The sequence below is a fragment of the Ornithorhynchus anatinus genome, chromosome 4 (genome assembly GCF_004115215.2).
Source record: "Ornithorhynchus anatinus isolate Pmale09 chromosome 4, mOrnAna1.pri.v4, whole genome shotgun sequence".
Lineage (NCBI taxonomy): Eukaryota > Metazoa > Chordata > Mammalia > Monotremata > Ornithorhynchidae > Ornithorhynchus > Ornithorhynchus anatinus.
Window position 1 is genome coordinate 26582308 of NC_041731.1, and position 18462 is coordinate 26600769.

The 18462-nt window shown below is 45.8% G+C and overlaps 1 protein-coding gene and 1 non-coding gene across 5 annotated transcripts in view; both read left to right on the plus strand.

Annotated features, from left to right (window-relative positions):
* The first annotated feature begins 1020 nt into the window (after positions 1 to 1020).
* WHRN (whirlin) overlaps positions 1021 to 18462 on the plus strand; it is a 129047-nt gene continuing 111605 nt past the window's right edge. For all 4 annotated transcript variants that reach the window (XM_029063939.2, XM_029063940.2, XM_029063941.2 and 1 more), the window contains exon 1: positions 1021 to 2015. In XM_029063939.2, coding sequence (XP_028919772.1) covers positions 1272 to 2015 — 744 coding nt within the window. In that variant the 5' untranslated portion in view covers positions 1021 to 1271. The remainder of the gene's footprint in view (positions 2016 to 18462) is intronic.
* Positions 14226 to 14363, plus strand: LOC114811741. Its single transcript, XR_003759437.1, has one exon. It is a non-coding gene; the product is annotated as a small nucleolar RNA SNORA7 (small nucleolar RNA).

The window sequence follows — 18462 nt, forward strand, 5'->3', positions numbered from 1 at the left end:
TCGCTGAGTTCTCTCCTCTCTCTTGGTGTTATGTCTCTCTTCCCTCCCTGTGTCCTTTCTCTCCCGAGTCTTTTTCTCTGTTCTTTCCTTCTCCCTCTTCCCTCCCTGCGTTCTCTCGCTCTGTTTTTTCTCTTTCCGTCATTTCTCTGTGTGTGTGTTCTCTCTCTCTTCCCTCTTTTTGATTAGACTGTAAGCCTATCCGATTAGACTGTGAGCCCGTCAATGGGCAGGGACTGCCTCTATTTGTTGCCGATTTGTCCATTCCAAGCGCTTAGTACAGTGCTCTGCATATAGAGCACTTAATACGGTGCTCTGCACGGGCTTGGGAGTCATAGGTCATGGGTTCGAATCCCAGCTCTGTCACTTGCCAGCTGTGTGACTGTGGGCAAGTCACTTAACTTCTCTGTGCCTCAGTTCCCTCATCTGTAAAATGGGGATGAAGACTGTGAGCCCCACATGGGACATCCTGATTACCCTGTATCTACCCCAGCGCTTAGAACAGTGCTTTGCACATAGTAAGCGCTTAACAAATACCAGCATGGCCCAATGGAAAGAGCCCGGGCTTGGGAGTCAGAGGTCGTGGGTTCGAATCCCGGCTCCGCCACTCGTCAGCTGTGTGACCTTGGGCAAGTCACTTCACTGTGCCTCAGTTCCCTCATCTGTAAAACGGGGTTGAAGACTGTGAGCCCCACGTGGGACAACCTAATTCCCTTGTATCTACCCCAGTGCTTAGAACAGTGCTTGGCACATAGTAAGCGCTTAACAATTACCAACCTTAATTAAGCGCTCAATAAATACTATGGAATGTTCTGTCTGGGCTCCCTCTCCCCGTCTCTCTCTCCGCCCAACACACCCTCTCTCGCTCTCGCTTCCTCTCCCCCCTCCCCGCCCCCCCCGACCTGGGACCGGAGCCGAACTGTATCCCCCCGTCGCCTGGCAACCGTCGGGAGGGAGGGATGGACGATGACGCCATTTCCTTCGCGGGGCGGGCTCCGGGCTCCGGGCTCGGTGCTCCGGGCTCGGCGGCGAGCAAGGGGACGGGGGCGTGGGAACCAAGTGGCAGCGGGGAGCGCGCCGGCCGGGCGGCCCAACAATTCGCCAAGTCCGGGCTCCGGACGCACCGAGACAGAGAGACAGAGGAGCCGGTCCCGGCAGGGCTCCAGCTGCACTTGGAGCAACTCCGTGCTGGGGGGGAAGCCCCCGGAGCTGCCCCTTGCCCTGGGTTGGGCGGCCGGAGTCGAGCCCCCGGACCGGCCGCCCCGCTCGGGAAGATGAGCACGCAGCTGGACCGCCTGTCGGTCGCCTCGTCCCGCTCCGGCTCGTCCCTGGGGCCGGCGGGGACCGGCGCCCGGCTGCTGTCGGCCAACGTGAGAAAGCTGCACCACGCCTTGAACCTACTTCTGAGCGACCCCGAGCGGGAGCAGTTCATCCACTGCCTGAACGTCTACCACTCCCGGCGCAACGTGTTCGACCTGGTGCAGACCCTGCGGGTGCTGCTCGACAGCCCCGGCAAGCGCCAGCTGCTGCCCATGCTGCGCCTGGTCATCCCCCGCTCCGACCAGCTGCTCTTCGACCAGTACACCTCGGAGGGTCCTTACCTAAGGGCCGGTCCCCCGGGCCCGCCGGACGCCGCCGCCCCGGGCCCGTTCGCCGGCCACGGGGATGATGATGGGCACGGAGATGATGATGGGCACGGGGCCGGCCCGGCCTCGTCGTCCCGGGCCGGGCGTCCGTCCCAGCCGGACTTCAGGACCGGCCCCGCGGGGTCAGTTCCCGCCGCCCTGGCCCTGGCCGGCCTGCGCGGAGAGGTCCGCCAGGTGACCCTCAAGAGGAGCCGGCCCAACGAGGGGCTGGGCTTCAGCATCCGCGGCGGCTCGGAGCACGGCGTGGGCATCTACGTGTCCCTGGTGGAGCCCGCCTCCCTGGCCGAGAAGGAAGGGCTCCGGGTCGGCGACCAGATCCTAAGGGTCAACGACAAGTCGTTGGGCCGGGTGACCCACGCCGAGGCCGTCAAGGTGGGTCGCCCACCGCGGAGGACCTGCCGGAGGTGGCCTGGAGGGGAGGGCGGGAGGTGCCGCCCGGGTGGTCCGGGGAGGGGGCGCCCGGGTGGTCCGGGGAGGGGGCTGTGCGTTCATCGGTCCATCTACTTCTCGGTGCCTCAGTCACCTCATCTCTAAAATGGGGATTAAAACTGTGAGCCCCGCGTGGGACAACCTGATCGCCTTCTATCCCCCCGCTCTTAGAACAGTGCTTTGCACATAGTAAGCGCTTAACAAATACCACCATTTATTTATTTTTTTTCATTTATCTGCCACCTGTCTGCTCCGTGATCTCGGGCAAGTCCCCTCACCGCTCTGGGCCGCAGTTACCTACCTCATCTGTAAAATGGGCATTGAGGCTGTGAGCCCCACTTGGGACGGGGACTTCGATCCACCCCAGCGTCTAGTACACTGCCTGACACAGAAGTAAGCTTCTAGCAAATGCCATCATCATGCCCCCTAGACTCTGAACCCGTTGTGGGCAGGGATTGTCTTTCTTAATCGCTCTCTTGTACTTTCCAAGCGCCTAGTACAGTGCTCTCCACCCAGTAAGCACCCAGTAGATACAACTGAATGAATATGAATGAATGATTGGGAGTCGGGGGCAGGGGCAGGGGCCGGCCAGGCAGCTGAGACAAGTTCAAATTCTCCGTCGCGATGACTTGACTTTGCCCACTCGGCCCTGGCTCTCTGGCTTGCGGGTCCCTGCAGGCTTGAGAGAGCTGAGAATTAGTTCTAGAAGAAAGTTTTCAGGGTCTCGCCCCGATCCACGAAGCTGTAACTCTACACACCGGGCGAGTCAGAATTGCTCAGGAAAACAGGAGACTTTAAATCGGAAGGAGAGAGTTCTTTTCGGTGTGTTTGGCATGGCTTTAACTCACCATTCCTGTGCCTCTCCCTCTTGAGATCCTGTGCAGCTGGAGGCGGCGGGGCTCTGAGGATTAAGCCTCCTGCTGGGAACGGCGATCTGTGCCCTTCCCACTTCCTGGAGCCCCTGGTCCGTGGCTGATCCCCGACACCGATTTCTAGAAGCCACTGCAGCTGCTCCTTCCTAGGGAATCTCAGCGGTCAAGGGAATGATGCAAACTCCTTTTCAATTAGGGCAGTGACTCCGGCCGCAGGGCCATATGGACAGTAAGGGCGAAGGCTGCTGAGGCTGCCCAGGCCTCCCTACCATTTCCTTGACCATCAATCCTTTCCTTTAATCAGGACTATGACATTTATAAACAGCCAGTCCATTAACCTTGCCCCTTTAAGGGTCTATAACTGACGGATAAAATATGCTTTATAAGATGAAGCTTGATGTAATTGGTGTCAACATGCTCATTCCATTTTAGTACCAATTTAAAAATACCCTCTGTCTTATTTTATCATATTAGAAGTGGAAAGTAAAAAAAGTTCACAGGTGTCTAAGGGCTTGAGAGGAGTGTACTGGGTACCGGAAACCCTGGATTTATGCTTGCTTACCAGAAAGGCCCTTTGTGTGATAGTTAACAGGCTTTTCTGTTCCTTAGTCCTTCAGTTTGCCTTCTGCGAAAATAATCCAGTATGCCCAGGGGTTCACAAAACATTCTGGAGCTTTTGCTGAAAGACCTTCAATAAGTTAAAAGCACTACCTTGATTAAAATGGAACTTTAAAGAAAGATTTTTCATAGAAATTAGCTTGAGAAAGAGCAAGGCTTTGACTGATCACTGACCCTTAAAATCATCAAAGCACAGTTCTGAAATTTAGTGACACCGCTTGTTCATAAACTGGAACTTGCTTTGAACAGAATCTCCGTGGTGAGTTTTAGTGAAGAGGCCAGTGGTGGCTAGAGCACAGTGGAGTCGACACTTTTCTTGGCTATTGTGACCTGCTGGGTCAATAACAACAACAACAATAATAATGATGATAATAATAATCGTGGTACTTGTTCAGTGCTTACTGTGTGCCAAGCACTGTATTAAGCACTGGGGTAGATAGAAGATAATCAGGTCCCATGTGAGGCTTACAGTCTATGTAGGAGAGGAAAAAAGGTATTGAATCCCCATTAAAGCTGAGGTAACTGAGGCACAGAGATGTGAAGTAACTTGCCCAAGGTCACACAGCAGGTACAACAAAGCAGAGCAGGATTAGAACCCAGGTCCTCTGACTCCCAGGCTCATGCTCTGTAGGATGCGTTTGGGGACTAGATGTAAAGGAGCCTGGCACATCCAACACCCTCCTTCTGATGGAGAGCCACATTACAATTTATCCTGAAAAACCAGAATGGTCTCTTTGGAGAAATCAAAATGCAGCCGGAAACATAAATATAACCTCGGGGTTATATTAGCATCTTAAGCCAGGTGTCAGGTCTGATTGCAGTGGACACAGTTCAGAACTGAGACTGAATCGTCATCCTTAACCAACTCCGTTGTGCCTGTACATTGCATGCTTCTCATGAATGTCATCTGATGTGTCATTGGCTAGAATGGGGAAGAATCAGCGCATCTCAAAGAGGGGAACTATTTGTTCTTTTCCAAGAAGTAAGAGTTTTCATATTTAAAAAAAATACCAATACAAATGAGAAGTGGCTTCCCTAGCGCGTAAAGCCGGGGCCTTAAAGTTAGGAGGACCTGACTTCTAAACCTGTCTCCCCTCCTTGTCTGCTCTGTGACCTTGGGCAAGTCACTTAACTTCTCTATGCCTCTGTTACTTCATCTGTAAAATGGGGATTAAAACTGTGAGCCCCATGTGGGACATGGATTGTCTGTACCTGATAAGTCTGTACCTGCCCTAGTGCTTAGTACAGTGCCTGGCACAAGATAAGCATTTAACACATGCCATCAAAACAAAACATTCATTTATTCATTCAGTAGTATTTATTGAGTGCTTACTATGTGCAGAGCAGTGTACTAAGCCCTTGGAAGGTACAATTCGGCAACAGATAGAAACAATCCCAGCCCAATGATGGGCTCACAGTCTAAATGGGGGAGACAGACAGCAAAGCAAAACAGAAGAAAACAAAAACAAGACAACATCATCAAGACAGAATAAAGGAGATATACGCCTCATTAATGAAATAAATAGGGTAATAAATAATATATACAAATGAGCACAGTGCGGAGGGGAAGGGGGAAAAGCAGAGGGTGGGAGGGAGGGGAGAGGGGAGCAGAGGGAAAGGGGGGCTCAGTCTGGGAAGGCCTCCTGGAGGAGGTGAGCTCTCAGGGGGCTTTGAAGAGGGGAAGAGAGTTAGTTTGGCAGATGTGAGGTGGGAGGGCACTCCAGGACAGCGGTAGGACGTGGACCAGGGGTCGACGGCTTGACAGCCGTGAGCAGGGGACAGTAAGGAGGTGAGCGGCAGAGGAGAGGAGAGTGCAGGGTGGGGAGTAGAAAGAGAAAAGGGAGGTGAGATAGGAGCGGGGAAGGTGATGGAGAGCTTTGAAGCCAAGAGTGAGGAGTTTTTGTTTTATGTGAAGGTTGATAGGCAACCACTGCTGGTTTTTTGGAGGGGAGTGACGCCCAGAGTGTTTCTGTAGGAAGATGATCTGTGCAGTGGAATGAAGAATAGACTGGAGAGGGGAGAGACAGGAGGAAGGGAGATCAGAGAGGAGGCTGACACGACAATCCAGTTGGGATATTATGAGAGCTTGTACCAGCACGATAGCAGTTTGGATGGAGAGGAAAGGGTGGATCTTGGTGATTTTGTGAAGATGAGACTGGCAGGTGTTGGTGAGGGATTGGATGTGTGGGGTGCATGAGAGAGCTGAATCAAGGATGACACCAAGGATGCGGGCCTGTGAGATGGGAAAAATAGGAGGGGCTTGGGAGGCCTCTTCTTTTAAGTAGTCATCCAAGCACAAATGGCCCACCAACTATAGATTGGTTCCTTAGCTATAGATTTCTGCTAATTCTCTTGATTCATACTCACTCAAGGGCTCAGTATAGTGCTCTGCACATAGTAAGCACTCAATAAGTACCATTGATTGATTGATAGAGACTCTGAAAGTGAGTTGAAAGTTATACCGTGGAGGATAAATCCCCATGCTAAAGGTGTCCAATTCAGTTATGTTCCTCTTTTTTGTGTTAATAGCCTAAATTCCACCTGCAAAATCACAGCAGGCTCACTTTCCCTACCATGCCCTGATAATACAGTAGAGGTGGGGAAATTGAGTAAATGCACTTTCTCCCTTCATGAGCTCACAATCTACAGCTCTGTCAAATTTTATTCTATCTAGTCTAAGGAAAAAGTGTGGATCTATTGAGAGGATCAATAAATGTGCAGTATAAGGTAGTATTGTCTTTTAGGGGGAAATCAAATATCAGGATTCAGAAATCATTTTTCCCATAGTGGAGAGCTTAACTAAATTGACTGCTTACATTTAGGAGAATTGTTCACCTTTCACCAAAGAATCAAGCATTAATCTCTGGCTGGGGATAAGATGTGAGTGATGAATCACAGTCTTAGCCCATTTCCTGTACCTGATCATGATGTTTTATTTATTTCTCAAGGGAGGGTACCCTCCATGTAAGATATTTCTCTTCTTTTTACTGAGGTTTTAATATACTTTTGCTTGATTTTGAGATTACCTAGAATGAAAAAGCCCTCCAATCTGTCAATTATTCCCACACTCAGTGTAAATGATTCAAGGCAGGAGAAGGGCAGTTTTTCCCTGTAGATTTTTTTCTTCTTTTTGATGGGGAAGAGGGTAATATTCTTCTCTCTCAAGGCAGAAAACAGAAATTTGGCTATAGATGTTATATTTCAACACAAGTAACTTGCCACTAAAGCAGTGCCACATTACATCAAGAAAATGACATAAATTGATGGGCTACATATAGTAGTAACTGAAACTGACAATCATTCCATGACCCAGACTTGAAGAGTGAAGATATTTGAAAGGAATTGAGAAGAAAAGCAGGGTTGTGGACACAAACACTAATATCCCCCCAACCAAAAACACACTCAAAATCTCATTCTCTTAACTATCAGTTTCTTGGCCCCATGCAAGCTCTGTGGTTTTCCCGAGTGTCGGCAGCCCACGGCGACCAGGTGCTGCTGTCTGTGTATCTCATCCAGATTAAAATTAAATGACTTCATGACAGTTGCTGTGTCACCACTGGAAAATCCTCCAAGCCGAGTAATTTGAATCATTCTATAAATAACAACTGTTGTCTAACTGCTCCGAAATTTCCTTTTATTTTATTTGTGTGAATTTTTTTCCTCTTTGGAAGAATCCAAGAAGGAATTGTGCTTTAAACGTCAGTGTGTATTTGGTGTAGCACATTTTCCATTCCAATTTTATTTTCCAATTGTCCATAGGTAACAGAAACCACCACCTGGTCCTAGTAGCTTTTGTCTGCCCTTCCCAGTGAACCATTTCTCTAATTTGGGGTAATTTTTCAAGGCTTTCTTTTAAGAGCTGTAGGCTCATTTTTGGAATCGGGACCCAGGAGAGACAGAAACAAGACTTTGGTGAGATAGAAGCAATATTGCAAATTCTAAATCAGTTCTGAACATCTTCAAGATATTGAGAGCTCACTCTGAACACAGTCTATATTGGATTATTCCCATTTAAGAGGATTCAGATGTAAGACTTAATTGCTAAGGAGTTTCTTTAATTAAGTTATTTTTCATCAATAATATTTATTTCTCAGCTACAGGATTCATTTAGTTTGTATTTATCTCCCTCTGCCACACCAACAAATATCATTTTAACTAATTATCCTTTAATTTAGTTAGAGTGAAAGGACCAGTAGTTTTTTTTTTAAAGGACTTTTTTCTTTCTTTTTTTTTCCACTTCCAGAAAGAATGTCAACTCTTGCCTCACCTGGGGGCACTACTGCTAGCAAGCTGCTCAGAATCAAGACAGGAGATGAACACTGAAAGGTTTTGAACAGTTCTAGTTTCAGACTTCCTTCTGTTTTTAAACCATTGTCCTTTTATCCTCCCAATAGTTACCCAATTCAGCTGTAGTTAATTGGATAATAATCAGCACAGGCCCATCATTTAAACAGACCTGCTTTTTCTGTTTATGTGGGGTGCACTGTCTGAGTTCCCAAGTAGTGATGTACGTTTTACTATAATCGTTAGTACCAAGTACTCACCACAGAATCACACACCACTCACAGAGTTTCAAGAAAGCTTCATTAACAATCCAGAAAGCTGTTTTTCTCTGTTTCTCAGGGCTGGGTGGCACCACAATGACAATAAGAAATGTTTTTAGCAGGCCCTGCATTTCATTGCCCTGTGAGTTAGCTGGAGGGTTCAACTAAACCCTTTATAACTGAGTTTTGTTTTTCTACTTAGGAAGAACCCATGTTACCATAAGCCTCAACACAGAAATCCAAAATGCCCTGAAGGGTCTTAGCATTTTAGCTGTACTATAGACAATTTACATTTTCATTTTCGAATTGAAGCAAGCCTTAAGGGCAATGCCATGTAATCAGAGTCACCAGGCACGCTGTTCTCATGAATTATTGGGGGCTCCAGCTGGAATGTGCTTCAAGTAGAAACATTTGTCTTTTTAAATTTACCTCACTGGGATGGTGTCAGAAGGGAGAAGCCAATCCTGCCTGAAATGATCAAGACTACAGTCTGCAGGTGACAGCAGCCCAAATTTCCCAGAAGGCAATGCTGGTACCCCTCTCCTGATTAGTGTCACGTTCCTCTGCTAGAACATTGCCTGTCATGATTGGTCAGTAATAACAGCCGCCAAGGGCGAGGGTCTTCAATTTGCAAAGCCCCTGGTTCTCCCACTCCAGAAGGGCCCTTATGTGTTCCCTCCCACCTTTATTTCCCAACACCATGCAGGCCCTTGCCACACACCACAATCCTGACCTGCTGTTACTTAACAGATTACCCCTGAATAAAGGTTCTTAATTATCCTGGGTATTCAGCTGAGACACTCAATTCATTTCATTTGTTACTTATTTCTTAAACCTGAAACCAAAACCAGGTCCCCAGAAATAAATAAGCTCTTTCAACCCCCTCCCCGTTTCTCTCTCTCTCAATCTCTCTCTCTTTTTCAAATATAGAGATAAACAACCATCCAGATGTAAAAGATTTAAACTGAGGTGAAAGGCATTTTCAAATCTAAACACACTCAAGGAAACCATGAAGCAAACTAAACAATTCAGAAGTTTTAGTGTTTCTTTGTTCCATGCTGGATATATTTAAACTGAGAGATTTGGGATCCTATCTTCATTGCCAATCTCCCTCCAAGAAGCAGAGTGTTCATGATGCTAAATTGTTGAAAATTTTACTTTTACTGGCAGTCCATTAGTCTAGCAGTCTTCTTTGTCCTTAAGTGTATGTTTCATCAGTATATGCTCATTGAATTCTAAGCAAATATATCAGAGGAGATAGAAAAACATGTCCCAAGCAATGTCATTCTACCTCCTGCACTAACCTGACCTTGGCTCTCTCAAAGAGCACTGAAACAAGATTCACTTAATCTAGTTGATGGTGGAAGGTGGAAATATGGCAGTCCTGTTCTTTTGGGCTCTCACATCTTGGCCCAGCATTTTGGGGTCCAGCATGTCAGAGGAGTTGTATTTATATTAATAACTGTCTCCCCTTCTACACTGTAAGCTCACTGTGAGCAGGAAATATGTCTGTTATACTGTACTCTCCCAAGTGCTTAGTATAGTGCTCTGCCCATAGTGAGTTCAATAAATATGACTGCTGCCACAGACATCAGAACAATGGCCCAAATGCAAGGTGTCACCAAACAGCTATTGACTCTGAAATCGATCAGTAGTGTTTATTGAGCACTTTACTGTGAAGAAAACACTGAAAATAAGTGCTGGGGAGAGAACAATAGAGGAGACACAATCGCTCCCCTGAAGAAGTTTACAGTTCAGGGTGGGAGAAAAGCTTCAGGCTGGGACACCTCAAACAAGGTGGACTGGATTGTTGAAGGAAATCTCCAGTTATTCAGAAGGAAAAAAACAGCAAATGAAGCAAATGTGGCTGTGGGATTTGAACTGGCCATTTCCATGGTTATGATTCACTGGATAATTGCTCTTCCCTCCACTCCACTTTGCCTGTGTGTACTGTGCTAGAAAGAATCACTCGCCACATAGATGTGGAGAAGACAGCAATTTCTTCAGGTTACAATGACATGGAGAGCTACAGCCAATGCTGCATATAGGGCTAAATATTCATGTGCAAGCTTCATTTTTTACAAGCTGCAAGTGATTGACAAACTCACTGTAAAATTATCCACCTAATGCCACATTGTTATCTGAAGCAAAAAAATTGGAACTATATTTTATTGACAATACAATAGAAATAGGCAGAGCATCCACTGGGGTGGGAATGGTGGTCTAAAATAAGCGACTCAATCATCACATCTATGGAGTGCCTACTGTTTGCAGAGCAGTGTACTAAAGTGAGAGAGTTTTGGTGGAGGGGAACAGAGACAAAGACATACCAAATGAGAGTGATTGACAGAGACATGTGGAATAAAAAGACTCAGGCTCCGAGAACCTGTCCAAAGGTGGAGGTGCAGAGACAGGCAGAGAGAGGGACATGTAGTTGAGAGAGACAGAGGCCGCCAAACATCCTTCCCAAACAGGAAACATTTCTGTAGTTCTGTCAGCTCTAATCGGTTTCAACACATCTAATGGGTTCAAAGCAAGAAGAGCAAAGGATGATGTTAAATTCTCCATGTGTTTGGACTTTGCCAATTTTAGAACAGACTGCCCCAGGACAGAGGAGACAGTATCTATAGGCAAACCACAGCTTGTTACAACTAGTGGAGATGGCAAAAGGCAGTCTTCTCTTCTCTTTCTCCCTTCCCCCGACCTTTCTTTCCATTTATTCTTTTCCCTGCACATTTCTCTTTATATCCTTCACCCTTCTTCTCTCTCAGTTTCCATCCCTGCCTCTGTTTTAATGACCCTCTATCTGAATGCATGTTTCAGTTTGATTCATGTATATGGGAATTCCAAAACAAGTGGGATCTTTCAAATGACTACAGTGCCTATTATTGATTGATGCATCTCAGCTCTACCCTCAATGATGTGAATGAATTACAGTGGCAAAATTTTCAAATACTTCTATCCGATGCAACTGAAACTCCCCAAAATGTCTACACAGCCTTGTTTTTTGTTATAATAGAAAATGCTTCTGGATCTCTAGTTAGTGCTGGTCCGTCAGTCAATGGTATTTATTAAGCGTTTACTATGTGCAGAGCACTGTACTAAGCGCTTGGGGGAGTAAATATAAAGAGTTGGTAGACCCTTGGTTCAGTGGTGGCATGGCTGGTATTAAGACTGTCCCTCGAAGACCTTCACGCACAAAGATGCATTCTCCTATACCCTGAACCCATAAAAATATAGCTGGGGACATTTTCTAGACCCTTGCCATTCAGGATGACCGTTAAAGTTTCTAAGAATAGCTACTCAGACACAAAGAATGCTGTCAAATGGCACTTCCTGCCTCTCTCTAGGGAAGCAAGGTGGGGCCTCTTCCTTTGCCTAGGACTTTTGTTTAGGGTTAAGGGTGGACCAGGATGTAGATTTTATTTGTTTCTGCCTTAGTGGCATGCCCAGCAGTTCACATGGCAACTTGGCTAGTGAGGTGATGGGTGCAGCTGTGGTCATATGGAACAGAATCACTCAGCAACAGCAGGCACTGGGCCCTCACCCATGTCATAGCACTCAGGGTAGCTTTGGTAAGGGTTGTGTGGGAGTAATATTTTCTTCTCGAGAGCAAAAACAGTGGGAAAGTAAATGGGAAACAATGCTACTGAATTAATCAAGGAACATGGCCTGGTAGAAAGAGCACAGGCCTGGGAGTCAGAGGACCTGGGTACTAATCCCCGATCTGCTACTTTTCTGCTTTGTGACTTCGGGCAAGTCACATAACTTCTTTGTGCCTCAGTTACCTCATCTGCAAAATGGAAATTAAATCCTCCTCCTGCCAATTTAAACTGTAACCCCCATATGGGACAAGGCCTGTGTCCAAACTGATTAATTTGAATCTGCCCCAACTTTTAGTACAGTGCTTGGCATATAGTAAGTGCTTAACAAATACCATAAAATAAATGAAATAAAATAAAAATAAAATAGAAATTAAGCATGCAAAAATAACAAATAGGGACTCCCCAAGGAAAGAAAAATAATAATAATAATGTTGGTATTTGTTAAGCACTTACTATGTGCAGAGCACTGTTCTAAGCGTTGGGGCAGATGCAGGGTAATCAGTTTGTCCCATGTAAATCCCCATTTTACAGCTGAGGTAACTGAGGCACAGAGAAGTTAAGTGACTTGCCCACAATCACATAGCTGACAAGTGGCAGAGCCGGGAGTCGAACCCATGACCTCTGCTTCCGAAGCCCACGCTCTTTTCACTGAGCCACGCTAGAATTTTCAGTTTGAATAGAGATGTCCTATTTACAAATTACCCTTAAAGAAAAGTTCCTGTTAGATACTGGGCAAATCACATTACCCTAGTTCATCTCTTCCTTTGCTTCTAGGCCTGACCCCTAGAAATATCGCTAGCCCCATAAGGTGACTTTCTGCCCCTTCCTCCACAGGCCAGGGTGCTCATACAGTTAGCATGAGGAAGAAACAGACTGATTCTGTTCAGCAGGGCCAGGAATCAGGTGAATTAGAAGAAACTGCTTGTTTCATTCATGAGCCACATGCAGAAAATCTGTGTGGACATTATTAATTATATTATTATTAGTAGTGGTAATAATAATGATGATATTTAAGAACTTATTCTGTGCCAAGTACTGCATTAAGCAATGAGGTAGGTACAGAATATGCTGATCTTTAGCTCATTAGGATGTGGCTGGTAATTAGGATGAGGATGGCTGATCTACACTGATTTCTGATGACTTTCCTCTTGTTGGGGAATTATCAGGACTGGAGTTCAGTTGCAAACCTATTCTCCTCTGAAATGGAGAATGACAGGAGAGTAGCAACTGAGTGGAGGTTTTAGAGAAAAAGTGAAGAAAATTGCCCTCACCAATGTATTAGCTCAGGGAACAGGGAAAATACTAATGATATAAACAGACCCTTTAGAGGAATGGAATGTGTCCCAGCCCTGATTCCAAATGCTGCATTGCAAATCCATGCTGCGGAGCCTCAAGCTGCTCAGAGGCTCAGTGTTTATATTTATGATTTATTAAATCTTGTTAGTCTTTAAAAACATTCTCTTCTAAAGTTTTTCTTTACTTTCTTTTTGAAAGCAATTTACTTAAATGGTCTGACTAAAAGCCCAGCTTGGTGGATAATTGAGGAATCGCATTAAGAAGGAATCAATATTGCTCAGAAATTTGCTCTGGCTCTGCTTTGGAAGCTGCTTTTTTTTAGTAATTGAGTTCTCCTCTCTGGTTGCTGGACCTCTCCTGGACACTAAGGGAAGGATCAACCCCACTGAGCTAATGGTGAAAGTGGAATTAAGGTTCTTGGATCCTCATTGTCAGCCCTGCAGACTTCTTCAGCCCCAGGGGATATCAGGGATCAGATGAGAAAGTGGGAGAAAAGTGAGGGGTGACCAGGTGGGCGATGGTCACTTGGGTTGTCCAAGTGTCCTGATGACATTTGTTATGGTATTTGTTAAATGCTCACTATGTTGCAAGGCCCTGTACTAAGTGCTGGGGTATATAGAAGCTATTCAGGTTGGACATAGGCCCTGATACAGATGGAGCCCTGGGCTGGGTGGTTACTGATGTCTTTATGGTATTGTCAAGGAGACTGGCCAGGAGGTTGCAGTGTCCAAGGGCCTGGGGGTCAGGAAGGCCATCGCTAGTCTGGGAACACTTAAAAGGAGAAGCAAATCCAATCAATGGTACTCCAGAAGAACTGTTAGAGCAGTGCATCCCTCAGTTCTGTTCTTCCTTCTCCCTTTTCCTCCTTGGCCACAAAGCCCTTCTCGGGGACCATAGGTCCAGGTTCACATTGTCATAATCCCTCTGCTCAAGTATTGGAAGTTCTCTCCTCCTCCCCCCCTGCCCCTCGATTCCCTCCCCTTAGCCCCTATTCCACAGGCAGGTGATTGTTACATTGATGTCTTCATTGTGGGTTCCTTAAGGCGCAGCCCTTGAAATTCATACTGCACTCCACTTTTATCTCATCCTGGGTTCTCTTCTCCTCAGTGTCTCCCTTAGGTGCCTAGGAAGGTGCATTCACTTTCCTAGGCCTCTACGAGGTGCCCTACTCATATATGCCTCATTAAGGGTCTGATATACTCCAAAGGAAGATGCAGCCCCCTCTTAGGATCACATCTGGTGAGTTTACAGTACTCTGCCAGTCTTGGCTAAGGAAGGGAGAGTCACGCAGAGGCCTACCCATTCCATTTCTACCTTGGGCAGTGGCTGGTGAGTGGAAGGTAATCTGCCACAAGTCACAACTCACCTGTGCTGAGTCAAGGGCGAAGACACAGGTTTACTATGAGGAAAAAGGCAGTGGTAAACCACTTACGTGTTTTGACTATGAAAACTCTATGGGTACACCACCAGAATGATTGCAGATGGAGGTGGGGCATTCTGCAAGAGATGTGTCCATGGAGTTGCTATGAGTGGGAAATGACTTGTCAGCATAAGACAAGACAAGATGCAGATACTGAATATAGTCCCCGCTATCAAACTATTTTTGTCCCTCACTGAACTCAGGCTTTTAATCAACCCCTGAATAAAATATCTACACATATTAAGACTCACAGCATCCCTTTAAGTACAACTTAAATTAGATTGGAACCCAGGTCCTCTGTCTCCCAGGCTTCCGTTGACCATAAATTGACATCCGTGGATGGTGAACCCCATTTGTGACCAGGACTGTATCTGACTTGAATAGCTTGAATCTACCCCAACAGTTGGTACAGTGCTTGGCACAAAATCAAGCGCTTAACAAACACCAAGCTTATTATGGTTACCATTGACCAGAATACTCAGCTCACCATCATCAACATTTGAGCCCTTGATTCCCATAATCATACCATGGCTACCCTGAGGGGTTCAGGATTCACAATTGCCATCCCACTGGGCAGCCAACTATATCGATCAGTCAATCAATGGCATTTATTGAGTGCTTACTGTGTGCGGAGCACTATACTAAGCACTTGGGAGAGTACAAAACAGAGTTGGGTAGATATGTTCTTTGCCAGTAGCGAGCTTGGAGTCAATTGGCCTTGGAGTGACATAGACCTTACCATTGGCAAAGACCCTTTGTCTAGGTTTGATGGGACTGAGCACAGATGCTGATTGGTGGTACATGGTTGCATTATAGGGCATTCACCAGGGAAGAATAAGAAACACCAGGGCTAAATCCAAGGAAAATCTGAGTGTTGCCTACTATTGTTGACCCATCTGGCACAGTGCCAGAGGCAGAGACGATTAATTGAAACTTCCAGGATTTCTGGGTCATTTCGCATCCAACGTTCCCCCATAACCATTTGATAGACCTGTAACATTTTTCATCGAAGAGTCTACAGGACTCCAAAGACCACCAGCCTCCTAAACCATGTAGAACGTAATGACATTTTTATGATTGGGTGATTTTAATTCACTTCACTTATTTCATGTGAATTTTTATGACATTTGGGAAGCATTAGGAGCCCTCGGTGAATATTACTGAGAAGGAAAGAAGGGGAGGAGGTGCATTCTTTGGCAAGGTGAGAGGCAGCACGGATGTTCTCGGGCTTACTCTGAGGTGAGCGTGGAGGCCACGGGAGCTGAGCACATGCTTACCCCAATCCCTTTTCCCACCAGCCCAGCCCCACTCTCATACGCGGACACTGTGATTGTCAAACACTGTTGTTGCCAGGCAACAAAGAAGTCTGGGTGGCATTCCTGCACTGTGGCTGGCAGGAGGAGTGGGATGAAAATCCCTCCCACCCCCATTTAAACCCTCAGAGGAGCAAGACTGCATCCTTTGGCAAGGGCTGATTAGCTCCTTATGGGCAGGAAACATGTCTGCTAAATATGTTGAATTGTACTCTCCCAAGTGCTTAATACAATGCTCTGCATATAATAAGCGCTGAATAAATACGATTGATACATATGTCTCCTATGCATTGCCTTCGGCCTTGAGCAGAGTAGCAATATTGTTTGGCACTTGCTGCTCCCCTTTGGTTCCTTTTTGCTTAGATTGGTCCCCCAGGGGAGGCTGTTTGTGGGTGATTTTTCCACTGTGGGATGGTTGGGGCAGCAGGGCCAGGATCAAATGGAGGGCGCCTCACAAAATCAATGATTATTTCTTTTTTCATATCCTCTGTGCTCCCAGAGGGCAAGAACATTTTGTGTTGGATTCATTTTGTACTCACAGTTTTCCAGGCAGAGAGGCACTTAATAAATGTGTTTAATGATAATGAGTATTGGCCTATTGCATTGATCCATTCAATGCAAACATATACAGGTTCTCTCAGGAAAAGCAAATGTTATTCCCATGGAAACAGTATCAAGATCCCACTGTCACTGGAAGGGCTATGGACCCAGTGACACAGGTTATTTCCTTCAGTTGTTTAACACTAAGACCATTCAGTTGGGGATCAGGACTTAGGATATAGAGCCGCAGCAACCACTACAGCCTTCCCAAAACTCTAAATCTAATAGGGGCCTTGTAATAGGCCACTTTACACTTTACTGTGGATGAAGGCCACAGTAATAGGGGCCTCGTCCTGATGCTGTATCTGTCCTTTTCACTGACAGGGAAGGCTAAGAGCGGGGCCACTGATTAGTGTGGGGGCAAGAGGAAGGAAGCAGCCAGGGTTACCGGCGAAATAGCTCAACTGTCCAAGGTGTTGGGAAGCCAAGGCTGCTTGCTGTCACCTTGAGATTGACCCCTCTGACAGTGCTTCTGAGGTAGCTGCTTCTCTTGCTTACCATCTGAAGTGGACCACATCCACCAGCTTTCCTCATCTTGCATATTGGCTCTCTTCACCCATCTACTCTTCAGCCTGCATTCTTTGCTCTTCCCAAAGCTCACCTTCTAACTAGGCCTCATACTCCACTCTCCTGATTCCGACCCCTTGCTCACACTGATCCCCTGGCATAGAACTCTTTCACCCACTCAAAAAAATCTGCCAGACCACTAGTTTTCCCATCTTCAAAACCCTCCTAAAATCCTGCCTCGTTTAGGAAGCCTTCCCTGATTTATTGATAATACCCTAATTACGGCAATCCATCAACCACTCTGGGCAATTAATGAATTTTATTCCACTCCTCAGTACTTATGTTCCTATATCTATATATATCAAATCAAGTGGGGTTTTGGGTTTTGCTTCATTTTGTTTTTCTGCTTCAATGACCTAGAGTCTTGTTATTTTATTTTCAGTCAATTTAAATGGAGATAACTCGTGGTTATATAAAACATTTGCCTATCAACAAATTAACCAGCACAGTTGGCAACTGTTAACTAATTAACCTGAAGCGATCACCCTGGAAACAGATTAACCAGTTTACATTAATAGAAATTGAGGTAGCAGTGTGGTAAGGTGGTAGCTTGAGTTCAAGGAGCCTTTGTGAAGCTGATTTATGTGCCTCGAACCCTGGGGAACAGATATATAAGATAGAGATCATGTTCTGTGTTTGTTCTCATATATATATTTCAAGGACACAATATAGAAGGGATTGCCAATCTTGCATTGGTTTTGTTAAGCGCACCTGTACAGAATGATAAACTCTCACAGTCAGAAGAGTCTTCAAACCCAAAGAGCTGCTAGTAGTATATATTCCTCAGACTCAAAGAGGCTGACAATGAATGGCTTTTCTTCCTGACATTGCAGATTGTGTCTTGCAGGCTTTTTCAATCTAATTAATTGAATATTCTATCCCATGGGGAGAGGTTTGTCTGTAAAGGGCAAGAGACCCCCAAGGTGAAAGCAGACTGTAAGCTCTTCCTCTAGACTGTAAGCTCCTTTGGGTAGGGAGTGTGTCTACCAACTCTGTTGAAGTGTACTCTTAGTACAGTGCACCACACAGTAAGCACACAATAAATGGCAGTGATGGACTGATTGTGCCCATGCTTTTTAGAAAGTGAAACGGCACAAGCCAGACTATTTACGTGTTACTTGGAGAGAGGAGAAATGAAGATAGTTATCCTTCTAGAAGGTAAGCTCATTGTAGTCCGGGAACATGCCCACTAACTTTGTTTTATTGCACTCTCCCAAGCATTTAGTATGGTACTCTGAACACAGTAAGCACTCCATAAATATGATTGATTGATTCATTATTGAAGATCATGTCTCAGATTCCAACCAAGGTCATTAAGCCTTGAGTCCACCATTTCTAGCTTTGCAGCAACATTCAAAATTAGAGGATTTAAAAGCCACCTGCTATTCCTTAGCAGTATTGAGATCCTCCTGTGTGCAGAGCACTATGTTAGTTGCATGGAAACATGAACAGAAATAAAAGACATGGTCCCTACCCTTGAGGAATCTACAGTCTATGGAGATGGAGATAAAACAAGCAGACATAAATGGCCAACCTTATTATAAATGAAGGAATA